General features: G+C 46.9%; 1 protein-coding gene across 1 annotated transcript; it reads right to left on the reverse strand.

The window, feature by feature from the left end:
• Window positions 1-6,486: 6,486 nt before the first annotated feature.
• Window positions 6,487-23,234, reverse strand: LOC142410938 (dual specificity protein phosphatase 13B-like). The gene is made up of 4 exons (XM_075504117.1): window positions 23,205-23,234; window positions 9,971-10,178; window positions 8,625-8,845; window positions 6,487-6,896 (listed from the first exon to the last, which is right to left on the reverse strand). The coding sequence occupies exons 2-4, from the start codon at window positions 10,147-10,149 to the stop codon at window positions 6,670-6,672; spliced, it is 627 nt and encodes a 208-aa protein (XP_075360232.1). The 5' UTR covers window positions 10,150-10,178; window positions 23,205-23,234; the 3' UTR covers window positions 6,487-6,669.
• Window positions 23,235-24,494: the final 1,260 nt, after the last annotated feature.

A 24,494-nucleotide genomic window follows, 5' to 3' on the forward strand; every position in this document is an offset into this window, starting at 1 on the left:
CTTGCCTTAGGGAAAGGACAGTCTGTGGCAGAAGATCCTGCACTGCATGTACGCTGTAGATGCTAAAGCTATATAACTCTCAGTATTGCTGCTTAATTCCCTTCCTTTCTTTGCACTTCTTCCTCAAACCTTTCTCTGTTTGGTCTAAATTGGGCAAAGTGTTTTCAAAGCCCATACAGCAGAGTAGCTTGGCACCTGAGTTTTACCTGTGGAGCTGTATGTCTAGTAGTGGCCTGTGAGGAAGGCTGTCAGAGGCTCCAGCTGTGGTAGCCTCCCTTCAATCATGAATATCAGAAAAGGGCTTTGCTCTAATCCTGTGAAAGGTGCTGTTATGCCAAGCACAGGCTTTGCTGTGGGGAGGTGCGAGTCGTATGAACTCTTGGGGCTCATGCTGGTGGCTCTTGAGCTGAAAGGTCTGGAGAGCAGTGCCAGGAACTGATCTCAGACCTTGTGTTTGGTAATGCAAACCACTAATCCAGAAAGTCACCATAAAACAGTGAACAAAGTGTCTGTGAGACACTGGCAGTAAATAAAAGAGCTAGCGAAAACCAGGGCAGTAAATAACTGGTGGTGAACAGAGTGGAACCTGGCCTGTTTGAACGATGCACCAGCACCTACAAACTAGGTGCATGCATGGGGCGAGGTGGATTAATATTGTGTTTTATTTCTAATTAGACCTAAAGCAAGTTTGAATTTCTTTTAAGCCTGGTGGAGAAATAGTTGAAACACAGATGGAGACACAATAATCAGTTTCATTGGAGGTGCAGCACAGCTTGGTGCGGGAACTTAATGAAGATTTGTTGGTCAACAACAATCTCCCGGCCCGCTTCGCGTGCTCTCCATTTAATTTGCTCTGCTATTGTAGTAAATTTGAAGCCCCCAGGTCAGACTCAGCTTTTGTGGCTCTTGTAGTCTCTGCAGTGTCAGCAGGAAGCACGAACCAAAGACTTAGAGCCTGGACTCAAGCAATGTGTATTTCTCCTAATGAAACCCAAAGCCAGGTGGAATTTTTGGGAGAGAGGAAACAGGATATGGAGTCCCTTTGGGGGATAGGGGTGTTCATAACACTCAGAAACTTGGCCCACGTTTCTGGTCTCCTCCCTTTCTACTCCACAAAGGGCTTGTAGCATTTTTAGACAAACTTGGATCCATCATATGTTGTGAGAGAACCTGCTGGGTAATTTGGTGATTCCTGCACTCCAGGGCAGAGGAAACGTGTGTTTCTGCTTTGTGTTTTTAGGAAAGTAGGAAGATGAAATTCAAAATAAAACACAGCAGATGGGAATCTCACAGAGACAGACACTGGGAAATGTTTAGACAAGCTTTGTCCCCAGTCCTTGAGCTCAGGATTTAGCAACTAAACCGTAGAGAGACTTCAGAAAGACAATGAAATGCATTTTGGCTTCAAATACAGTTCCTCCAGAATCCAATGCACGTAAATCTGAAGGCAGAATATAGCCAGCAGTATGGGGAATAGATGTAATGTGAGAAACTCTCATGCTATATTATTATAGTCTGAATTGTTTCCATCATTTTGGGTTAAGTAATTCCCCACTATCCATCTCTAAAGTGCAAACAGTACAGCCTTGATGTGCCCCAGGGAAAGGAAGCAAACCAGCCTTTGAATCTTTACCCAACCTTACTGCTCATATTTTGCTTTCAGTGAATAACTGTTCAAATCCTTTAATATTTCATTCCCATAAAAATATATTTACCAGGGGTTTTTGTGGCAGCAGTGAGGCTGTGTTTATTATTTTAGGAACACCACACAACTGGCTTTAGAGAAAAGACAAGGCAGGAGCACAGAGTGCTGCAAATCTATCAGAGAACAGCATGTTTTCCACCTGTTGAGGCAGCAACCACAATAACAGATGCACATAATAATTACCTGTACCTCAAAGGCAGCACCAAGTCCTGCACCTTCTGCTCCCCACCTAGAAGACAGCTTGATAACGGAAGTACAAAAGAGGAGCACCGAGAGAGTAGAGTAGGTAGTGCATTGTGAAGAATGAAAGAGCAGCTTTTATTAAAGAGAAACTGGAAGGTGGAAGATGAGAAGGAAAGATCTGAGGCACCATGATGCTAAAAGAAGAGTGGAGCTAAGGAACTCCAGGAGCCTGCTTTATTTGTAGAGTGGTGGTCAGGTTTTTGCTAATACCTTTTCCTAAGGCTGCTCTCATTTGTACTCTTAACATCAGAGATAATTTCTACTGATAAAGAGGTGTCCCACACACCTGCAGGAGCCCACTCCTTCCCAGAGATGGGTGGCCCTGCAGTGGCAAGAGGGGCACATACCCCTGTAGGGTAAAGGCCTCATCTCAGTAAGTGACACCACGAGTGACCGTGACCATGTCCCAGGACCCTGTTCCTCTTCCCCTCCTTGCTGCCCGGCACTGGGAGCATGGTGGAGCTATGCTACCCTTTTGTTTGCAAGTGCCCCAGAGCATCTGATGTAAGGAGAAGGGCTGGGGACAGTACAGGGAGCAGGGATGCAGAGCAGGTGAAACACCTTTGGTCTTTCCTGCTAAAGTGCTGAGGCTTGTGAGGCTATTTTTCTCCCCTTCCTCTGACTACCAAGAGGAAAGAGGTGACATTTAGCTGGGCGATGACTCCCACAGCCCAGACTGTATGAGCTCTGGAGTGGTTTGTACCATGGTAGTTCCTTACTTGCAGAAAGGAACAGATCCTTCCTAGCAGGGATTTGTAGAGGAAGGGAATGATCTCAGCCCCGATTTAATCTTGACAGAAGCAGATGATGAGAAGACTGTGTGCTGAGTTGGAGCTTTCCTTTGAATTCCTATGGTGTTGAAGGCAGTGCTATAAATAGACAGTCTCCTTTTTACCCTGGTACAATTCTGTCTCCAGCTCCCCATATAGACAGCAAGTCTGCTGGTAGGTATTTAGAAGGAATTAATTTAACCCAGTCTTCTCTTTCTGTACTCTTTTACTCCAAGCATCCCGATGGCTTCCACAGCCATACAAACATATTTCCTTAATAAAAGTGTTCTGAGAAAGGCTGCTGATATTACAAATCCCATTTCTGTCTGAAAATTCTATCCTAGTTATAAATAACCCATAGAAGCCCCAACTATAAAGAGTTAGTATTTTAAAAAGGAAAAAAAAAAAAAAAATCCCCCCCCCAACTTCTTAATCTTTCTTCCCCCCCCCCAGGTTTTGTTTTTAAACTGCACACCATTTCATTCATAGTCTGTTTCACATTTTCTCCAGTGTAACTGGGTGGCCAGTTTCTCCCTTCCCAGGAGGGAGCATCAGCATTGTGAACATCAGCTGAGAAGAAGGAAACCCAGATACAGTGTTTCACGGCTATTATCTTAAAGATAGATCTGTAAGAAATTTAAATACAAGCCGGACTGGTATTTAAAAAAGCAAACCCCTCTAATATAAGCATCTTTTTCAGTGAGAGATCCTCCGCCTGGGAATCCAGCTGGAATGCAAACTAGAATTTCACAAATATTAGAGTATCTGAGTACAACGGCAGAGACGATAATCTGGCCTAGCCCTGCAGTTGTCCCACTGCTTGCGGAGCTGGCTGTGGTTAAATTCATGCTGCTCAGTGCATGTATTGAGTTCACTGGGGCTTGGTTTGTAAACAAGCTTAAAAGTACTTGCCTGGTAGTCGAAGCTCCTGCGCTGCGGTGTCTTGGATTACCTTTGTTTGAATAATACCACTTAGTTTCCTCCTAGCGTGCCAGTTGCACAACAGATTTCTAGCCTCTCTGTGTTCAGCTTATTCAAAGTCTATTTTTAATTGTGTTAATTATAAACCATAATCCCCTACCCTCTTTGGACCTGCAAGCATCAGCCAGAGCGAGGCAACTGGAGGGCAGGAGCAGCAGGAGGCCGAGTTTTGAAGGAGGCCGATCGTCAGGTGGTGTAAGCAGATGTGACCCGGCCAGCCCTGCTGGGGCTGCGCTGGTTTACACCCGGCTCGCCAGCGCTGGTGGCGATGCTGGTGCATTTGCATTTGCACCAGACGTGTCAATGGCGGTGGGGTGCCTGGGGTTCACCCCAGCTACCTGGGGCTTTGCCATGTGCGCTTGTTGGCGGGGCAGTTGCGCTTTACCCCAGATGTGAGCAATTGCCGGTGACGGGGCTTACCCCCGGCCCACCCATGTTGGTGGGCAGTTAGGGTTCGTCCTTGCAGCAGGCGTCCGTGGGGTGGTTGGGTCTTACCCCAGCCGCGTGCCTCAGTGCGGGCTTGGGGTTACCCCGGCACGCGTGTTGGGGGGTGTCGGCTTTTACCCTGGACGGGCTGGGGTCTGCCTTGGCGGGGTGAGTGTGTGCGTGGGCCGTGCCCGAGCCTCCCGGGCGGCACAGGGCGCCTGGAGCGTGCCAGGGCGGGCGCGCTCCCGCGCACAGCCCTCCGGACCGGCTGCTCCGTTCGTTTCCCTCGGGTTTTGACCCGAATTCGGAACAAAAGGGCCGACACGGGGTTCAGGCCCGGGGCGCCGGGGCAGCGGCCGCCGCTCGGCGCGGCCCCGCCGCCCCCCCCCCGCCGCGCGTCCTGCGGCCGGGGCGCCGCCCGCGCCGGGCTGACGGCGCCACCTGGCGGCGCCACGCGGTGCCGCGGCGGGCGGGAGGGGGCAGCGCCGGGGCTGCGGGCCGGGCCTTGCGGGGGGAGCCGCCTGGGTCACGTCGCAGCCTGAGAAGTTACGTTCTGTGTGGTATTCTGCAGTGCTTACAGTAATTTGTCATCCGAGTAAGATGCAGGTTGTCCAGTTGCACCAACCGGTATTTAAAAAACGCGGTAAGTTTTTATCGCATGAAATGCGTTTAATTTGCAGGTGCTCTCGCACCCCCAGCGAGTGCATCTTCAGCTGTGCCCTTCGCTCTGCAGCCGAAAATGGCTGGCTGGCCTCAGTCCTGCTGCTGCTAAAGGCGAGCAGAGTTTTCCTGTAGGTGGGAAGCATAAGGAAATGGGGTTCTTGTGCTTGGGGCTGGGGGCATCTCTATAGACACATCTACTGGGTTTTTTCCCCACTTGTTCTGTAAGTTGAAATCAGTTTGTTAGAGTTAATTGGTAACTGAGGCATGCATATTAAATTTTGATTTGGGTCTGAAGCATACTTTTAAGCTGACTGTTCCTACTTGCTCTGTTTTTGTTGACCTTGCAGAGCAGCCCTGGAGCTCATGAGCAGGTTTCCTTATGCAGGGAACTAAAGCAAAGAAGTGCTCCAGCACTGCTCCTGCTGCTTAGGGATGTCCAATTCACAGAGTTATCCAAAGCAAAAACCCCCTGAGATGCCCTCGGTGTGAGGGTCAGGTCCTCAGTGCCAAATGCTCTGCTTTGTGCTCTTGCTCCTATAGCCTGGCCCATATAACAGATGTAGATATCGCTGAAGAGCACTATAAAAGGTGCTGAGTTGTCTGTCCTGAAGGCAGAAATCTGCCTTGTAGACAGCACTGGGAATGGCAAAGAATGTTTTCCCTTGTTGCTGTGCTGTTCTTGAGCAGCCAGCTCACATGGTGGGGAGTATTCATGCCTTTGCATTCTCCAGTTTGGTACTAGGAATGCAAACAACTGCCATCCCCGAGCTGGCTTTGTGCTGCGAATGTTTGTCCGCTGGGAACCGAGAGCCAGATGTGCTTCACATAGTTTCCAGGCAGCACTGATCCATCAGATGACAGTAGCTATTGAGTGCTCTTATGGTGGCCCAGAGACACAAAGATTAAAGCCTGATGCCTGTCAGCACCTCCCTTGCCATTCCTGTGTCCCTTCAGTTTTCACTTGAGTCCCCTCACAAAAGCAAATGCCACAGAACACGATGTTGCAATGTTAATGACCTTTATTTTTGAGAAAGAAAATCCCAAGTTTTGTAATGTAGAGCTGTCAGACAAATTTGGGATACGTTGAACTCTGTTGTCAAATGCTTTCCTGCACCCGCTCCCACTGCCCATGCAGCTGTTTGGAGCCTCAGCTGGGAACCCACCTTCCTCTTCAGAAGTGCTTTCCACAGCGACTCCTGGATGAATTTTACTAGGGAAGATGAACAGTATTTGAATGCCCTCTCAAACAAAGGTATTGTCATGGAAGAAAAAAAAATAATCTGATGACCAGTCAAAGGGAAAACACTATAGAGAGACTCGGAATAATTTCTTAAAGAGTGGCTTACGTTGTTTCCCAGCTGCTCTGCTTTTAAACAGCCTCTTACCCCCAACTCAGGGGCTCCACCAACTGTAAAAGCAAGAACTAACCAGAGCCGGATTCAAGTCTCAAAACACAAACCATTTTAGATACGGGGAGTAAAGGGGTGGGGGGCTGGTTCCTAAGAAAACTTCTAAGCATTATTGTAGCGTAAATAATATGGCATCTTTCACCTCAAATAGCCTAGCACTTCATAAAATGATATGAGCTTCACTAGTTGCTGAAACACAGCTATTTCTGAAGTGGAACCTGATATCTTTTTTTTTTACCAGCAGAGAGCAATGTTTTAAGGTGGAGAGTGAAGGATACAATATACAACCAATCGTAAGTATAATCTAGGCGGGCTTTGCAAAATGGAAAGATCAAGTAAAGTCTACTTTTAGTAATAACATGCATTCTGGTGTATCATAAACTTGAATCCTTAGTTTACAAATACAATTCATTTAAAAGAGATATAGGAAACTCAAATAACATTTTGTCCTCGCTCTTTCAGCAGTACTTTCTTACAGCTCTTTGGTAGCAGATGCTCTGGTTCCTTTCCTCTCTTCGTTTAGTTTAATGTCCAAGTCCCGGAGCTGGCTGAGGAACCCTGAATTTGGGCAGATGTCTCTGTGAGCACTCACTGTTTTCAGAGCATCCACGAGTGTCATGTTTTCATGGATCATTAAAAAGGCGAGCACTAAAGACGCAGAGCGGCTCACCCCCATGGCACAATGAACAAACACCTTACCTGCAGAAAAAAGGAGGCAGAGCAAGGTGAGTGGGCTTTAGCGTTTCTAAAGTGAGAAAGACACAGGGAGGACAAAAACTACTAGAAACAAGTTGGGAAAACAACGGTGACAATTAGCAGATACTCATGTTTTCAGGGACGGTTAGCATAAGACCTTGCCATACAATCTCGGGCAAGGTGGTATTTCAGACTGACCCAATGCATCTAACTTAGGCCTCAGATTAAAATAGTTGAAATTTTCTGTGGAAGGAGAAGCTTTCTGTGACTAAACTTGTTAGTATAGTTTTCTGTGACAAAAAACCCCCAGTTTTGGCAGAAAATTTTGGCCCAGCCCTGACTGTGATCACTGACAAGTCCCATAAACTCTGTAGGATAGTCTGCCTGTAAAAATGGACTCATAATTCACTGTATCTCAGCAGCCCAGTGTGAGCTATAACTGGGGATTTAATAAAGCACTCCAGTGAAAGCAGCAGATCTTGCAGCCAGAGTCGGAGCAAACTCTGGAACAAATGGAAATTATGATAACTAGGCCATAATCCAAACTCTGCTGACAAAAATTCAGCAGGCTGTGGGTCAGGCTCGTAGTTTTTGACTTAGTTCATTAACTTCTGCTGCTTCTCTAGCTTAATAGACAGTCTGAATAAAGCTCCAATTCTGCGAAGCACTTAAGCACGTGAAGCATTTAAGCCAGCGCTGAAGTGCCGCTGCTCCCAGCTGAGCACATCGGGAGCAGGAACAGGGCTGCGGTACGCGGGACAGGGTCGCCGGGCTGGAGCCCGTGCTGGTGTGCAAGTGTAGGCTAACAGTGTAGTCTAACAGGAGCTGGTGGAAGGCTAAGGCTTACGTAAAGCTGATAAGGGGGATTCAGGCTGGAAAGCGGAACTTCTAAACAAGAATTACTGTCCTTGGGAGAGAAGCACATCCTGAAGAAATATGTAAGCTAATTAAAATGTTTTGGGAACTATCTGAAACAACTAGTAGAAGTGTGATAAGAAGCACCCTCACATGAACTCTCCTCATTATAATACTAAAAGTCACACCCCTCGAGCTGGAGACCCCGGCCCAAGCAGAGACCCCTCACCTTTGAGCATGCGCAGAATATTAAAGTAACGCTGTAGCTTTAAGTTGAAATGAGAGAAATGTAGACCAATAGAAAACTGCTCTGTGTAATGACTTATGCATATGCATAACTGGACTGTATAAATTCTGTACCTGTATGACCGAACTTTGTGCTAGCTTTGTGGAGCTACCACCTAGCACCCATCTCTGCAGACATGAAGTAAAATACCTCTTGCCCTGTGTGTATATTGGCGTCTCGCACACCGGGTAAACGACCTCACGCTTGTGGGACAACACAAGGGATGCGAGGTGCGTGTGGAGGCAGACGGATCCTGCCAGTTCCTGCAGGATGGACCCGTGGGGGAGCACCCGCAGTGCCATAACCTCTGCCCTTCCCTCTCGCTCTGCTCCTAGAGTTGGCCCTTCCTCCCACCACGCTGGGCTTGGGGCAGCCAGCCTTCCCCAGCTCCTGGGGACCTGGCCACGGCCACCTGCCCTGCAGCGCATGGCATAGGCGCCCTTCTCCCGTCCTCCGCGCGGCGGTTCTGCGTGTGCCTTCTCCAACCGTATGCTGAATCTGAGCTTTGCCGGCTGCCTGTTACCGCAAGGAGAAGCCATTTGGCTCGTGTTGAAACTTCCTCCTGAAGCTTCTCTTTGCCTCCCTCTTACCTCCTGAAGTGTTTAAGGCTTTGCCTATGAAATTGGCAGCATCGTAGAAGAAGATACTTAAATCAAAGGAAGGATCATCAAATGCTTCTACTCCGTAGTACTCTATTTGCAGATCTTCGTAATATTTGGCTCCCGTGTTGATGCTATATGGCCCATCTGCTGCATTAAGGATATGAGTAATGTTGAGGCTTTGAAGAGTAGTTTTGCTCCTAGCAGCCCACCTGTTGAAAGACATGAAGGGCTCATTGGCAACACTCCTAACATTCTGCTAAAATAGCATGGTTTAAAAGTTAGTGCCTGCTCCCGCTAGGGAAGGATGCAGGAACTGCAGCTTGCTTACAGAGTAGCAAATTTTGAGAAGCGCATAGTGCTTTGCACAGGAAAAATGTGATACGGTGTTGTGGAGAGCAGCAAGAGCAACAGACTTGTTGGTGGGATACTGTTAAGCAAGTGCCTCCCAGCAGTTAATCCCTGGGAACATGGCTTACTGTATAAAGTGGTCAAGATTTTCCTTTAAATAGTTTAGCAAGTTCTAGACCTAATTTCTCATTCATAGTGTGCATGGGTCGCAAGGGCGAGAACTCACACAAGATGCAGCAGCACCTCATTCCTGGTTCAGGCGTGAAGTGGCTGCATCATGCTTACTAGCCAGGTTCTCCCCGCTTCCCACCATAAACTGAGACTGAAGTTATTCCACAAAACTGTGATCCTCAACCGATGTATTCATGAGGAGGAGGAGTTGGGAAAAATGAGCTGATGATCTATGTAATCTGCAGTAATCCAATCCACATAGAAGGAAATGGCAATAAATAGAAGTGGTTACAAGAATAAGGTATTTGCATGAAAATTCCTGTTTGATATTTTCAGTTTTACCATCTTTGAAAGAAAGTTTGGATTTGGACTGGCAAAATCCCTATTGTATAATTCATTTGGGTCCTCCTCTATCTGGTTCTTGATCCTGCTACTGCTATTTGAGCGTGACAGCTCCTGTGCTCTTGTGTGCTGCCTTAGAGCACAGTTTCCAGGGCAGATAACGCATCTCAGAGTTGACACCAATTTGGGATGGATTCTTTAAGGACTTTTGTCTAGAATACAAATAATTCTTACCCTGCCAAATCCACTCTGGTTCACAGAATATAGAAAACCCAACTCAAACACTATGAGTAAGTCACCATTTTGTATGTCACGTTTTTCATGACATCCAAACTCCTTATGTTATCAGTTTTGGAAGCCTGTATCACAAAAACATTCCTGCAGACCCAGAAGCTGCTCCCCAGTGTACCACACCCCTTCCTTCTCCTCCCAGGGACCGATAACAGCTTAATGATAGGCGCATATGTTCTTACGCATCTCCCAGGTAAATATTTGGCCAGACTTGGTCCACATGATTATCAGACCCTCCTCTGAACCAAAAGAGCCGCTGGAGGTCTGATAGCGCTGGTGTTTCATAGGAAGCTCTGCTCCCTGCACTGCTAGTCGGCGGTGAAGAGTCTCTGGTGTGAGGCATCTTGCTCCTCTCTTGCATGCACTCGGGCTATATCAGAGACAGCTTTTCTGAAATGAATTAAGAGGAAATTTTTATACAGAAATAATATTCCCTAGAAAGTAGTCCTGTTCATTACCCTCCAAATAGCATTGCATTATTATAACTGGTGTGTGCAGCAGGGCCTGCAGGTGTTGCTAAAAGCATCCAGAGAGCAGGACTGACTCTATGGTAGGACTCTACGGGCATGTAATTCATCCCCTGAGAAAGCAGCAGCATAAGACGATATGATTTAATTTCTTGTCAAGTAACGCTGTTGAAAAAGAACATCCTGTGCCACCTGAACGCAGCAGTGGCTGAACCTCGTAGGTGCATGTATTATTTCTGTTACTATAGCGCTGATGAGTATATGCAGGAAAGCTCCAGTACTTTATGTTGGAAAGTTACCGAAGTGTCTGTGCACGCTTGATTCTGGTTAGTTGAAACTGGAAGTTTTTGAAAGACTGAATCATTGGGCTGACTTATACTTACAAAGCTTCTAGGGTCAAGGTGGCAATCTTAGGATGTGTATGTAAGACATATATTCATATAGTGTATGTGCATACATATATAAAATATATGTGCGTACAATTTTCTTCCATTTATAGGGATGTATTTAAACATGTATACATATACAAACACGTATACATATGAATGGATTTTCACATGCATATATACATATCTATATATATGTCTGTATGTATATAAATAGAAATGGAGAGAATCTGAACTAGTTTTTCCTGTCTTTCAGGTGAATACCCCTGAACACTCAGCTACACTGGTATACTTGTGTCTGTCTGTCTCAGTCTCTCCTCTGGGAGCTGTTCCACTTTGTATAAATAATGTGATAGCTATTTGCCTCCAGAGAGAGGCTGTTTCTCTTGTCTGAGGGGTAGGGTACTTACCTGGGATGTGAGAAAAAAGAGCATCTGAATTTTATGAAATTATAGAGCTGAAAGTTCTGGCTTTTTTGCCCTGTTGAGAATCCCATCTAGGACTGTTTTGCTCCCTCACAGATCACGCAGTGGAACATGGGGCATCCCTTTTGCAATGTTGTCTGCTGGTTTAGACCCAGGAAGCTCAGACCAGCCGGTCCAGCCTTAAGCAGAGCTCAGTCAAGAGCAAGAGTTCAAAGATATCCAAGCAGTCCCTTCTCTGAGACTTTAGGAGCATTTCTCCTGCCAGGATCTCATTATCCTGAATTGCTGTTCTCACCCCCAGAGAACATGGGTGAGCTTTGTTTGGTTGCTTGTTGGTATTAAAGCCATAATCCACATGGGAGACACACTAGAACTCTTCCCAAAGTGGGGTGGCCGGTGTTTATTCTGATGTGGCATCAGCTTTCACTCTAATGCCTGAATGCCTAAATCTAGAGTTTGGGTTTATTTTCTCAGCAATTCTAGAAAATAAGTGCAGATGAGACCTTTGGAAGTCATCTAGTCTGTCCCCTGCCCCGCAGCAGCAGCAGCCAGACGGATGTTGCTCCTAAAGCAACAACAACAACTTTGTCCAAATATCCAGGTACATTATTTTTAACAGTGTAGGCTGAGTTGGGGAATAAGCAGAAGGCAAGGGAGAATATCTCGTTGCTTATGGAAAAAGAAGTAGAGATGATGCAAGGCATATTATTGAACACACCACATATATTTCTGTGACCTCAGCCTAAATTTGCTTCCCCTGCCCCCTTCTCCCTCCTCCTCCCCATGAATGTTAAGAGCAGTTACAGCTTTTTGTATGTTCCAATAAAAAGGAAGTCTCCCTAGGGTAACTACTTAATAAGCAAAATATGAAAAGCACAATAAAAATGATGGGAGAGATGGAAAAAAAGCTGACTGGTTTTACTTTTAATGATGAAGGAAAAGAACTGCAGGGAAGTAGAGAGGAATATAGGGATAAAAGCCTACAAATTTTTCAGGGCAGATAACGTAACACCAAGAGCTTTGGTAAAGGAGTATCTTGTGCAATCGCAGCACAGATTAGCATGAAGAATAGCACAGAAAAAGATATTGTGCATTGCCCTACAAGTTTTACTGCCTTGCGAAAGTCATGCACTGTGCTCAAGAGCTACTGCCAGCATTGTCATGATGACCTGTTTGTACTTTCACCGACACAGAACGTTAAGCTGAAGCAGTAAAACGAAATCAAGAAAAAGATAATACACCTTCTACATCAGGAGATTCATAAGACCACAGGCTCATTTTCAAGGAGTGTGGCTGACTCTCAATTTCTGCAGATATTTAAAGGCTGAAGTTGCGGAGGTAAGCAGATGGATACTAAACTTTCATTTCTCCTAGCCCCCACTGCTTTAAACTTCTGTTGTAGCCTGTCAGCTAGTTACAGTAATGGAGATGATTAGCAGAGAGAGGGAAAGAGATGATTAGCAGAGAGAATTACATTGCGAGGCCTCTTGCTCAAGACCTGACTTTGAGTAGGTTCTCCAAGAATTGAGTTGTTTTGGTGCTGGTGAAACTTAGCAGGTGACTCCAGCCTTTGCAGCCAAGGAGGTGCTTTGCAACAGAACTCCCTTTCATACAGCAACCCTCTTTCCAAAAAGTGCGTCAACATCGTTTGCTTCACATGACTAATGCCAGACAAGTGAGCTCCTCATGTCAACACAAAGCATAGCTCCTCCCAAGCACACCGCTCCGTTCTGCGCTGGCCTTGAAATTGAATTGCTCTGCAGGGCCTTTGGGGTAAACTTGGAAATAGCTATACCAGATGATGGGACTAATGAGGAAAGTAATATGAATTTTTTAATTGAAGCCCAGGGACTTTGCTGAGGGTCCGCCCCCCCCCCCCCCTTCTACTTTAAGGTACTGCAAAGCTAGCAAAAGTGCTGCCACTGATTACATTTCTCTAAGCTTCTCCCTCTGGCTGGCTCCCAGAAGCTGCTCTAGTTGGAAACAGCCAGTGACTGCAGGAGGGCAGGAGCCCCTGTAACTGGGAAAAAAAATTCTCTGTCTTACAAGGTCACTAAAGTTTTCTGCAGAGTTCTAGACCATGCAAGTTGGATAGGATTACTTTTCTTTTAAACTGTAGCCTTGGAAGTACCTAAAGACCATCTCATTAGAGTCTTTCTTTTTATCTTTCTTTCTCTCCCTTTTTCTTTTCTGGTTAAAAACAAAACAACAGCAACAAAAAAAGCCGCCTACCTATAGGAGACACTTGAGACTGGACGGAGATTTTAAGGGCAATCCAGATGTATTAACCTCCTTGCTTCCCCGGGAGAATACAAGGTAGCACAAGATTTAGAACTGTTTTGTCGTTAAGCATCAGTTCCCAGACACCCAGAGCACTGGGGCGTGGGAGCAATGGCCAGGGCCTGCTTGGCTCCACGTCTGAGCTGCGGAGCCTGAGTCACCTCTCTGGGTGTCAGGGAGGCTTGGATTTCCCTGGGGGCACGAGAGCCGGCCTGGAGGCACAGGCTGCAGGTGGCCGCGGGGCCAGCATTGCCGGGCTGCAGGGAGCGCCGGGGAGGACGCGGGGTGACTCCGCACACTGTTTGCGTGCAGCTGGGTGCAGCTCCCGAGGGACTCGGTCATTCCAGGACCTCATCTACCACAACCTAGCTGAGCGTTGTATCTCCCTGATATTATCCAGCCACTCGAGTACTACAGTCTGCAAGGTTTTTCTTTTTTTCTTTCTCTACACTGGAAACAATTGCCGTTTTCTATTGAAGATTTTTCTGGCAAAGAAAAGAAAAAAAACACACAACCCCCACTGACTTGAATTGGCTAAAGCATTTAACAGATTTGTCTTGCATTTGCAGATTCCAGTCAAAGAAAACTCAGCAAAGTTCTGGAAAAAAATGCGAACACTCCAATATTGTAGATTTGAAATAGTTCATTTTGTTATTTCAAAAAAAAAAAATACCATTTCCATTTTTCTATTCAAAGTTACTTTTGTTTTGGAGTTTTACTTTATCATTGCATAAAATCTTTTAAAATATTAAACCAGGATGAAGTGGTTTGTTCCTGGTTGAGAAAAACATGTTTTGTTTAACTAAAAATGAACACAAACTAACTGAGCAGCCACTTATTCACCTAGCCCTCATTTTCACTTCTGCAACAGGGGGAAAGCCCCTTGCCATTTACCAGGGTTGTTACCTTGTCTCCTAAAGACCGAACTGAGCTGTAGAGAGATATTAAATGACTGTCTGAAGTCCCAAGAGGAGTCTGTGGTGGGACATGAGTTGTCATCTTTCCTCTATCCCTTTTGCTAGCAGCTTCCTAAGCTGGCACACCTCTGCTTGTGGTTACAATGGTAGCCCGGATGGAGACAGGTGTCTTTCAATAACAAGGTCTTACATGAGATTATTGGTAGCCTCTGGCACAGGAGGGCACTGATTTTGGCTGGACCTGTGGTTACTACAATAACGCGAACACTAGATAACAATAACATGATACAGAAAGCTCCTGCAGCCAAATATCCTAAATTCCCTGAATCAAAACCTGACAAACTAAATGGTTCAAAATACCAAAGCATGAGATCAGAATATAATTCACGTGAAAAAAAAAAAGACGACTCTCGATGCATTTGAAATTGCTCTCTACTCTGTTTTCTCTTCTCTTTTCTCTCAGCAAGCATCTCTGCACTCATCTTTTACACTCCCTGGTCTTTTCTCTCAGGTAGTGCTTAACACTACGGCTCTTTGTCCTCCTGATGGAAAAATCCAGATGGAAAGAAGTGTGGTTCACAGGGAAATGATCATGTAAGTGGAATTAATCTTTCAGATACTGTAATGTGAAATCTGATCTTCCTTTTTGTTAAGAAGACCCAATCTGTGTCTCTACACTTTGGCCAGAATCTGACACTAAGAGAACCCAGGAGTCTCTTGAGGTAGAGCTGAAAGCCTCGTGTGCAGAAACAGGCACATTTAAAAGCAATAGCAAAGTTAAAACAGCCAGATGGGAACCTAGCAGGCAACCGAGAGGGGAACTCTCTGTTTTCCTTGCAAGCCTACAGGGGCTTGTTTGCAGGAATTAGAATCTCTCACCAGCAGTTCACTGCAGCTCTAATACCAAGTGGTATTGAAAATGAGAAGCAGGTTATGGCTGATGGTTTAAATGAGGCACCTATGGGAATTTAGAAATGAGATCCTGGACTCGTCTCGGTGTAGACCGTGCACATGGCAGAGCAATATTGCTTTCTTGGCTGACTGCATCATATATTATGGCCTTTTATTTTGCCCACACTCAAACAGCGGGGAACAGTAGAAGTTCATTGCTCCTGCTCGCTGTTTAAACCCTGATCTGCCTCACCAGAGGCAGTGCCCCTGAATAATGGAAAGCAGAATCGGTCCCTCGGCCTCAATGCGGGTACGTGTTCAATGCAGCACTGTATTAATGCCATTGCCATTATTCCGGAGTGAAGAGAAAAGCAGAATGTACAATTAAAGCTCTGTTTGGTTCGGTTTTTAAGAGAATTTACTACCCGGGAAACATGCCAGATCGAGGGCTCTGGAAAACACAGCCCTCTCTTTAACCGCAGCGTCGGGAAGGAGCGGGAGCAGCCCTGCAAGCTTCTTCCACGGCTACCCCCTCAGCTCAGCTCGCAGATGCCCCTCGCCCTACGCTGGCAGCCGTGTTTTACTGGGTGGGAGAAAAATCCGAGTCTTCACACCTCTTCACTGCTTGGTCTCCCTCCTGACACCTCCGTTCACATCCGTCCTGGCACATTTATGATGGGGCCCTCCGACTCCTCCAAACTGAGCTGGAAGGTACCAACTTCTGCTTGCGAGGAGCCTGAGCTGGGCTCCTCCTGAGCAAAAGGCTTCTTCCTCCATGAGCCCTCCCGTCCCTGCGCAGGGCTGCCCGTGGGGCTGGAGGGGCTGCTGCAGGGCAGAGACAGCCTGCTGCTGTCCCACGGCAGCTGTGAGTCCCCTGGCAGGGACACGCGAGGCTGTTTCAGGAGTGGGAGCGGTCGGAGGGCAGGGCAGGTGAGGGTAACCAGCCTCAGCCCGGGGTCTGGATAGCCAGGAGAGCCTGGGCTGGTAAGGCAGGTCCCAGGTGAAGCGGGAAGTCAAGGGGTGCCTGGCCAGGCACGGGCAGAGCTGTGAGGCAGCGCAGGTGGAGATGAAGCCCAAGTGTCTGAGCTCGGAGGGGCCCCTGAGCTCGGTGGGGAGCCCCAGCGAGGCGTCCCACCACTGGCTCTCACACAGCTCCTTCCCACAGCCCCGTCCCAGGTCGCACAGCCACCGTTGTCCTTGGACAAGGTGAGCCCCAGGAGGGGCAGAGCTTGCCGAGCCAGGCTCATGGCCCTGCCAGCAGGATTCAGGCTGGTGAGGGGAGCTTCACCTGTGCCCTGCTGGTTTTTGGGGAGAGGATGTTATTGCTAGCTCATGGAAGTGCTCCTGGAGAGCATTTCCTTGCCTTTGCAATGTAGCTGATCTGCACGTATTTTCTCAAGACCGTATCTTTCCAAGGGGGGAGAACCTCCAGCTGCCTCCAGCCCCCCAGCCCCAGCCTGCCTCCCCCAAGCCTGCTGTTTAACAGCCACGAGGCTCTTACAAAATAAGAGCCGAGGAAGAGGCACCCGCCCATGCACGGGCCTAACGCTGCAGGAAAAGATGCCCGGAGAATGGGGGCGGCGGGTGGAAAAACGGGGAGTCCTGCTTGCGGTGACAGGCCATAGCTGTGGCAGGACGACAGCTTTTACATCTGCAGCTTTCAGATTCAAAGGAGATAAAAAAAAGAAGTATTACCTTAGCAGCTGGCATCTCTGAGCTATTCAATGCACCATCCCCAGCAAGACAGCGCTGCCCTCCACAGGCTCCTACCATAATTTCCGACTCGGCTGTGGGTATCTGTCAAGCCTAGGGTGATGCTTTCCCCTTTAATTCTCTTCTGGGGCACTCCTGTCCAGGGTACCACTGCTAGGAATTAAAACCACTCAAAACTACTGTTTTTCTTGACACATCTCGACTACACTCGGGCTTCTCCCCGAATTAAAATAGCTGTAGTTTTAAGTCCTGCTGCCAGCAGCCATAACTGTGCTATATGCTATAATCAGGAGAGCACACAGTCCCCATGCAGCTAACTGCTTCTAATAGTAGAAACTCTCCTCTAATCTTATATAACGCCAGTAATGGAGCAGAGAGGCTGTGGCTTGTGAGGAGCTTGGACAGAAAGCTTCCTTGGGCAGCCGTGCCCTGAGGCCAGAGGAGCTCCAGCAAGAGCAAGGAAAACAAAGTGACCTTGATATCGATAAACAGTCCGGTGAGTGCTGTCACAGCCAGCGCTGCGCCGAGATTTCTTCGGTGTCGCAGGCTGTCGATAGGTGTAAGTTACGGGCAGTTCTGAGACAAATGATGTCGAAGAGACCAGACTCTGAAAGGGGCGGGGGGGAAATGCCTTGCAAGCTTCAGGAAAGACAAACAAGGATGTTAATATATTGCTATTAAAAGGGGCTCCAAAGCACTTGCCCTTCTGCAGGCAGTATGGATTTGTGTGACTGTGGATTAAAGGGTTTTTTTTTTTCTTCTCCTTGATTTACTCCTCAAATGATTTTTCTCTGACTGCTGCTGTCAATACAAAATTGACAATGCTGTCAAGCTTGCAAGATTTCAGAATATTTGAAGGCACGAGTAAAGGGGTTTTGATATTCCTCAGTCGTTTGGCAGTGGTACCTTTGAGCTGTCTGTCTCTCCCTGCACTTTTAACATAAGCAGTGAAGTGCTCTCCTTGCCTTGCCTTGCTTGAAAGGGTACATATGAGAAAGGCACCTTTTTCTAAGGTTGACAAAGCTGTACAAACTCTTTGCAGTGGAATCAAGAACAAAAAGACTTCAAAACTCTACAGTGAAAGATCTATTTCGGCACTTAAGTATTTCCAGGCAAATCACAGAGCTTTCAAGGGACACTCTCAGCTTTGTTGGGGCAAAGCAGGATATTTTTTCTTTAGATTTTTTTTAATTGCTGACTTTAAAATAATGATTTTTTTTTTTGATGAAGTCATCTTTTAAGTAGGGTGATAGTTTTTATCAAAGGAATTGACCACGGATGAGGTGTATGAGAACAGCCAAGAAGAGATACGAAGACCTAGAACTGGGGTTTACTTTCTCTTGCAGACTTTCGATTTTGTGTCTGATGAATATTTGCTCCTAATTTCTTATCTTGAATTTGAAGAAATAAAACTGGGGGTTGTTTTCCTGTTGCTCCTCCCTGGTATTGGGGTACCAGGTAAAGCAGAGCGGAAGCAGCCAGGGAGCTGCCTAGTCGGGGGGTGTGGGTAAAGCGGCGTGTGCGGACACCTCTCCGGGCTGCGGTGGACGAGGGGCTAAGGGCAGGGGGGACGCACTTGCTGGTTGGTGAGACGTCCAGTCCCAGGGTCCCTGGGAGAGCTTGTCCTGGCATTTGCTGGCTTGTGGGAAGGAGTTTCCCTGCCAGGCCCTGCTGCTGCACGGTCTCTGCAAGGACCCTACTCCCCAGATACCATGCTGATGCCACCTGAGTTGTGCAGTTGGTCAGGCAGGGCAGGAGCAAGGGTTGTTACATGGCAGCAAGTTTTTTGCAGGTTTTTTTTCACCTTTATCTTGTCAGGTTTTATGCTGTTGGTTTTCTGATGCTGTTTCTTGCTGAGGCTTGGTGTGGACTATAGATCGATGGCAAAGCTGGTAGGGTGATGGAGAGAGGAAGAGCCTCCAGCAAAGCAGCAGCCTCATGGCTCCCAAGAGGGCGAGTCAAGCACAGGTAGCAGGGAGGGGTGCAGCCTTGCTGGAGGTTGTGCCTGCCGGAGGTGGTTTATAATAGACAGTTTGGGAACGGGCTGCAAATATAACAGTCCATTTTCCCAGAGCAAACCCCAGTGCCTCCAGCACAGCCTTGGGAAGGCTGGCCTGTGCTTGAGAAAGTTGCTGTGAGCAGGAATACATTAAGGACTGCGAGCTTCTCAGGTACAATGGTAATGGGAGCCATCCGTGAGCTATAAATAGCATTAACATCCTTTCTCTCCAATGCCTGGCATCCCAAGCAGTCATTTTTGCTGGTGCTAGTGAAAATGAACAAAGCTTTGAACAGCTTTTATTTATGTTCTCTTTGCAGGCTGGAATTTTGTGAGTAGTTTTTCTCACTGGCTTTGAATTTTGAGTTTATTTTAAGGAAAAATATTGGCATTTTTTCCTTTTGGATTTTTTCCTTTTTTACTTATCATATGTTACTTTCATATTTTCAGCAAAACTATGTGGGAAAAGCTATTGTGACAGGAAAGCGGGGATCACAAGTAGTCATTTACAAAGAACCTCTATGTGATTGCAGGAAAAGGGGAAAAAAAACCCAGAAACCATCATTTAATCTTATCTGAAACTTACGTACTTTTTAAACAAAATACTGAAAATGTTTTGTTTTAGAATTAAGCAAATAATGCAAGGTGCTTTGGCATGATTTGTGGTGTTTACATTGACAGATCAGAAAGAAATAGTTGTTGCAGTAGAAAGAAAATCTTTACATGCCTATCGGACAAGATCTTCCTGTGGTTTCATAGGAAACAAAGATGTCTTTTGTCAAGGAGCTATGAAGAGCCGAGAGCAAAACTGGCAAAAAGGACTGTCTTCAAAATATTTAGGGTACACTCGGTGAAGTCCTGTTACAAAACGATAAAGCCTCACATGTTATGCAACTCTCCTTTGCTGTTACGGACATTCAAGAAACAGAAGGTCTACAAAACAGACATTTTGCCCTGGGATAACCCCCGAGCCACTGCTACTAGATCAACTGGTAGAGCTGGAAGAATTAGGCAAGCTTTCAAATGAGCAAGAGGGGCTATATTTTTTTCCAGTTATGCTAACTGATCTAATTATACACTGCCTTTACTGACAACCCTTGCCTTAGACCAGCACAGCAGCGCTGCTGTTACTGAACCGCTGTGATTTTTTCGTATTGCCAGAAGATGGCAGAAGAAAGCAATCTTGAATGATTTAAAAATACACAGCATACTCATGACTGGCTTTTGGAGGGAGCTGTTACTGATATACAAGAAACTGCACTGGTTGGATGGATGAAAAATGTGAAGTGTACTGTATGAGTTAAATTGGCATTGACCTGAGTGTCTACATCAAATTATCTACAATAATCAGACAGGTCGGGGGCTTTGAGTTAACCCAAGGCTTTACTCTCCCTCCCCACGCAGAGCGCTTCCCTCGTGTTCCCTTGTATCCCATGCTTCCCTTGTATCCTTCTAAAAAATAGAGGAAAACCGAAGAAATCTTGCAAAGGTTGTTGGGCATCAGTGAAAGTTATGGGGCGCTGATGAGCCGGTAGGGCTCACTTCCCAGCGGCAGCACTGCGCAGGCCCTGGCCGTCCCGGCGGTGGGGCCCCGGCCCCGGCCCCGGCGCTGCCGGGCAGGTGTCCCGTGTCCCCGCCACAGCGCGGCGGCTGCGGCAGCCGAGGTGGATGGAGCCTGCTGCCGGCTCGCTTTCCCTTCGCGTCAGACCGCATCAGTAGCCTTGGCCGGCCGGCCGACGAGGGGACGAAGCCCCGCGGCCGCGGCAGCCCCGCTCCGGCGCCGGCTTTCTCCCCAGTCCTTCCCCCTTCCTTTTCTTTCCCCCCACAGCCTGAGCTAACCTCCCTGGGGCTGATGCTCGTTGGGGGCGGGGGGGTGCAACTGGAGAGTTTTTTGCTAGGGCCAGACCTTCTGTCTGGTCTGCAGTAATTAAAAGCATCATGAGGTTTAGGAAGTAACTAATCTATTGAAGGCCAAAAGCTGGAAGACATGCAGGGGAAGAATCACTCTAAAGTCGTCCTGTTTCTTAGGCTGTCTTCCCCTAGATTCTGCTCTGGGCTGATGGACAGTGATGGACTAGCCAGACCTTCAGGTCTAACCAGCCTTGGCACCTTCTCCACCTGTCTTATGAATGAGGTGTCTACAATATCCATTACTAAATATTGAATAAAACATGGGCACCAAACATCCAGCATCTGCTTCCCAGGCTGGGAATACATTTGTCACTATGACCCAAGTTTGATTTCAGTGGCAGCAAGGAGGAGGATGACAAGGGGTCAGGAGTGAAGAAGCAAAAGAAAAATGTTTAAAGCAACTTTCAGCTGTTGTGACAATGAGGAAAAACAACTGATGATATGGATGCCCATCACCTGGGCAGGAACGCCCTTGCCCTATGAGATGATGCTAACAGACCCCAGTGCCCTCACACCTTCCCCCTCAGGATTCTGATCCTACTTGGCTTTTAAGTTATTGTTCCTTATATTGCTCCTTTTGGTAAAATGACTTTGTTCCCAGCTTGGTTCTGTGGTTAGCAGCAGGAATCAGCTTCATCTTATAAGGAAAGTGAGTGATGGAAGCTCTGCAGCTGCTGGCAACACCACGAGAGCACTGCCAGCATCCAGGAGCTTTCTTTTGCCCTTTGGCTGCCCACCTCTGAGTTATGGGGTCCCACCTGCTATTCAGGAGTAGAGGAAGCCTTCCTGAAAATCAATGGGTTTAACAGAGCACAAAATGACTTTGAATCTGCCTCGTCCAGGACACCCTACAACCTGGGTGCCAGGCTTCCAACAACTGATCATCTAGGTCAAAGCACCTCCAGGGTATGCTTAATCCTGCTGTGGACAGGAGGTGAACGAGCACATACCCTTTACACCCTGAGGTTTTAGTAGGTATGTGCGTATGCAGCAAACAACGCTCTATAGACATCTGTTCCCCTTCCATGCTTGAAAGGAAAATCCTCCCCTTTCAGCACTGAAGCATTAACTTCAAATGTTAATTTGCTATCTTTTTTAGTGAAGACAATAGTGAGAAACAGTTCAGCACAGGTAGTTTATCCCCAAAACAAAGGCAAATCAGGGCTGTCCAGGAGTTTGAAAGGTCTGGGTGGAAAGGATTTTGCAGTTTTCTGTTTCTGTTCTATTGCGTGAGGTTTATTGACTGAGAGGGAAAAAGCATACGCGCAGGTGAGCTCAGAAGGGAGGAAGCTCCTGCACAGCTGAGAATCGCAGTTGTGGTGCTGGATCAGGCCTTGAGAGGGCTACACTGAACTCTGCACTTCTTGTGCCGCTTGCTCTTGACCGTTGCCACAAGTAAGGGCTGAGACTGGGTGGATCAGTCCTAACCTAAAATATCAAATCTGGTCTGAAATGCAGGAGCCCAGAGCTAGGTCAGCTCAGTCGGGCCCTTTTCTCTATTTCTGGGACCATCAGTCACAGGCAGGTGCTTACTGGCTTGCTCACTATTGGAACAGAAAAACGTGCCACAGAGCTGAGGTGCTTTCTTATCCTGACTTGCTAAATGCCTGTCCCACTTTCTTCATCCGTGGTGACAGCAGACTGTGTTAGGGTCTGCTGATCACGCCTGTCCCATTTTCTGCCTTCCTGGGGTCATAAACAATTGTGATCACCAAATAACTCCATCTCGTCCCCCTGTTAACTTAAGCATCCTGTTGATGAATCACAAACTGGGTGACAACAGGCAAGACCTCTACGGATAAAAACTCAGACTCCCTCTGCTAGCAGAGGTGCTGGCATGGTGGCGAGGCTCTCTTCACACACACGCAGCCTGCCTTCTGGCCAGTCACATCTCCTCCGTGCAGGATGCTGCATCTTGATTTTACAGCTCCTCTACGTGGCTACACATGCTTTCACAGCGGGATCTGTTAGCACCAACGAGCCCCCCTTGCAGAGATCTGAAAGCGTGCCACCTTTTGGCACAGGAACGCAGCCTGCTACCCCCAGAGGAAATAAAGACAAAATCCTGGCCAAAGAGGGAATCGTGAGAACAGAGCTAAGGTTATGACTTCCTAAATGTTTCTCTTCAGTCTGTATTTGATGTCTGGATAATAAGGTGACCAGTCTGTTACAGAAACCTAAGGCAGGTTAAACACCACAGAGCAAAACGGTGGTTTTCCTGAGCTGCAGGGCAGAGAATGTGCAGGACCTCACCATTCCCCACTCACAACCTCTGTGGCTGAGGATTTCATGCAGTGTCTCTTCCTAAGCCCTTCAGATCTGAGCTTTAAGTATGGTCAATACAGCTGCACTTCTTTTTTATTTCTAAAAAGAATGGCTTTCCCTTTGTACTGTTTGCATTTTGTCATGCTGCTTTGGTTCACTCACCGTTTTCCTGAGTTTAGTAAAGAAGCTGTCTGTGAAAACAAGAATGGAAAAAAAGAAAATTATCAAAGACTTTCTTTTTTATGTATGGGGGAGAGATTTTCAAAGGCAGAAAGGGGAGTCTATCAGGTTATGCACCGAGGTACTATTTATGCCCTTGAAAATCTTTCGCTTACAGTGCTTAATTGGTCTGTGCCAATCCATTGCCAGAAGAGGTAATTGGCCATTTTTATAGAAGGATCAGTAACAAAAACACTCCGGGCTATTGTTCTAGAAATTAAAAAAAAATTAGGAATTATGGAAAGAATATGTTTCAGGGCATCAGCCAGCCTCTCCTGAAACTATGCAAATTCACTTGGTGCAAACAACAGCAGACACAATGAAAGGAGTTGTATATGAAGAACCGAGATCTCAAATGTGATATTATGCAGAAGGTAAAGAGCCTGTACTAGATAAGTAACCGCTCAATGTGTTATCAAGGGTGCACTTTGATTTTGATGAATGTTAAAAGAACCTTTAGCCTTGAAAATAAAGAGGATAATTTCTCTCTAGGCAATGGCTGCTCATGAAAGTCATAAAATAAGAGCACTGGAGCCCTAATTTTATAGTGCTTTTTAAATGATTTTCAAATGGTCCAGCTGCTTTGTGCCACAATAACACAAGGCAGAGATATTTACGCCAGCGATAACAAGCATGCATCAGCCTGCCCGAGCTGCTCTCCGCAGGCAGCCTGCGTTAGGCGAAACACACATGGAAAGCTGATACTTGCCAGTGCGGATTGATCACAATTACACCGTGGCTAGAGCGATCCTGGGAAGCTGCTTTTTCCACCAGACAACTTGATTGCCTTTCTTGTCGGTGTCTCGCCTGCGAAGCACGGGATGTACGTGGCCAGTGATGCTGGTTCTATTTTGACACTTGAAAGCCTGCCAGCTCTGTATGCCTCTTAGGCCATACCGTCCTTGGCAGACTTCTCTGTTCGGAAATAGGAGGGTGAATTCAGCTCTGGGTTGCACCACTGGTTTTTGGTGGGAGTTTCCCCAAGGATTAATTTGGCCCCAGTGTTGGTGTTCCGATGTTGCGCTGTGTTACCTTGCATAGAAATGCATGCGTGCAGCAAATCAGCTCTGGGCCAATGCTACATAGTTCTGCTGAGATGCTGGAATTGCCACCAGCATCTTTCCCCAGGTATTTTACTTCTACGTGTCTAGGACTTAAGTCTAAAACTGCAATTTGTTTTCCAGGACTACTCTAAGATGAGAACTACCCAAGGGCAGTCTAGCTTAGCTTGTC

Source organism: Mycteria americana, chromosome 6 (genome assembly GCF_035582795.1).
Source record: "Mycteria americana isolate JAX WOST 10 ecotype Jacksonville Zoo and Gardens chromosome 6, USCA_MyAme_1.0, whole genome shotgun sequence".
NCBI lineage: Eukaryota > Metazoa > Chordata > Aves > Ciconiiformes > Ciconiidae > Mycteria > Mycteria americana.

Coding starts and splice junctions, on each gene's coding strand:
- LOC142410938 (XM_075504117.1), bottom strand. CDS start 10,149: ATGCAAGAGAGGAGCAAGATGCCTCACACCAGAGACTCTTCACCGCCG. Junction 8,846..9,970: donor AATATTTACCTGGGAGATGC/GTAAGAACATAT, acceptor GTCTTTCAACAG/GTGGGCTGCTAGGAGCAAAA. Junction 6,897..8,624: donor AGCCTTAAACACTTCAGGAG/GTAAGAGGGAGG, acceptor TTTTTTCTGCAG/GTAAGGTGTTTGTTCATTGT.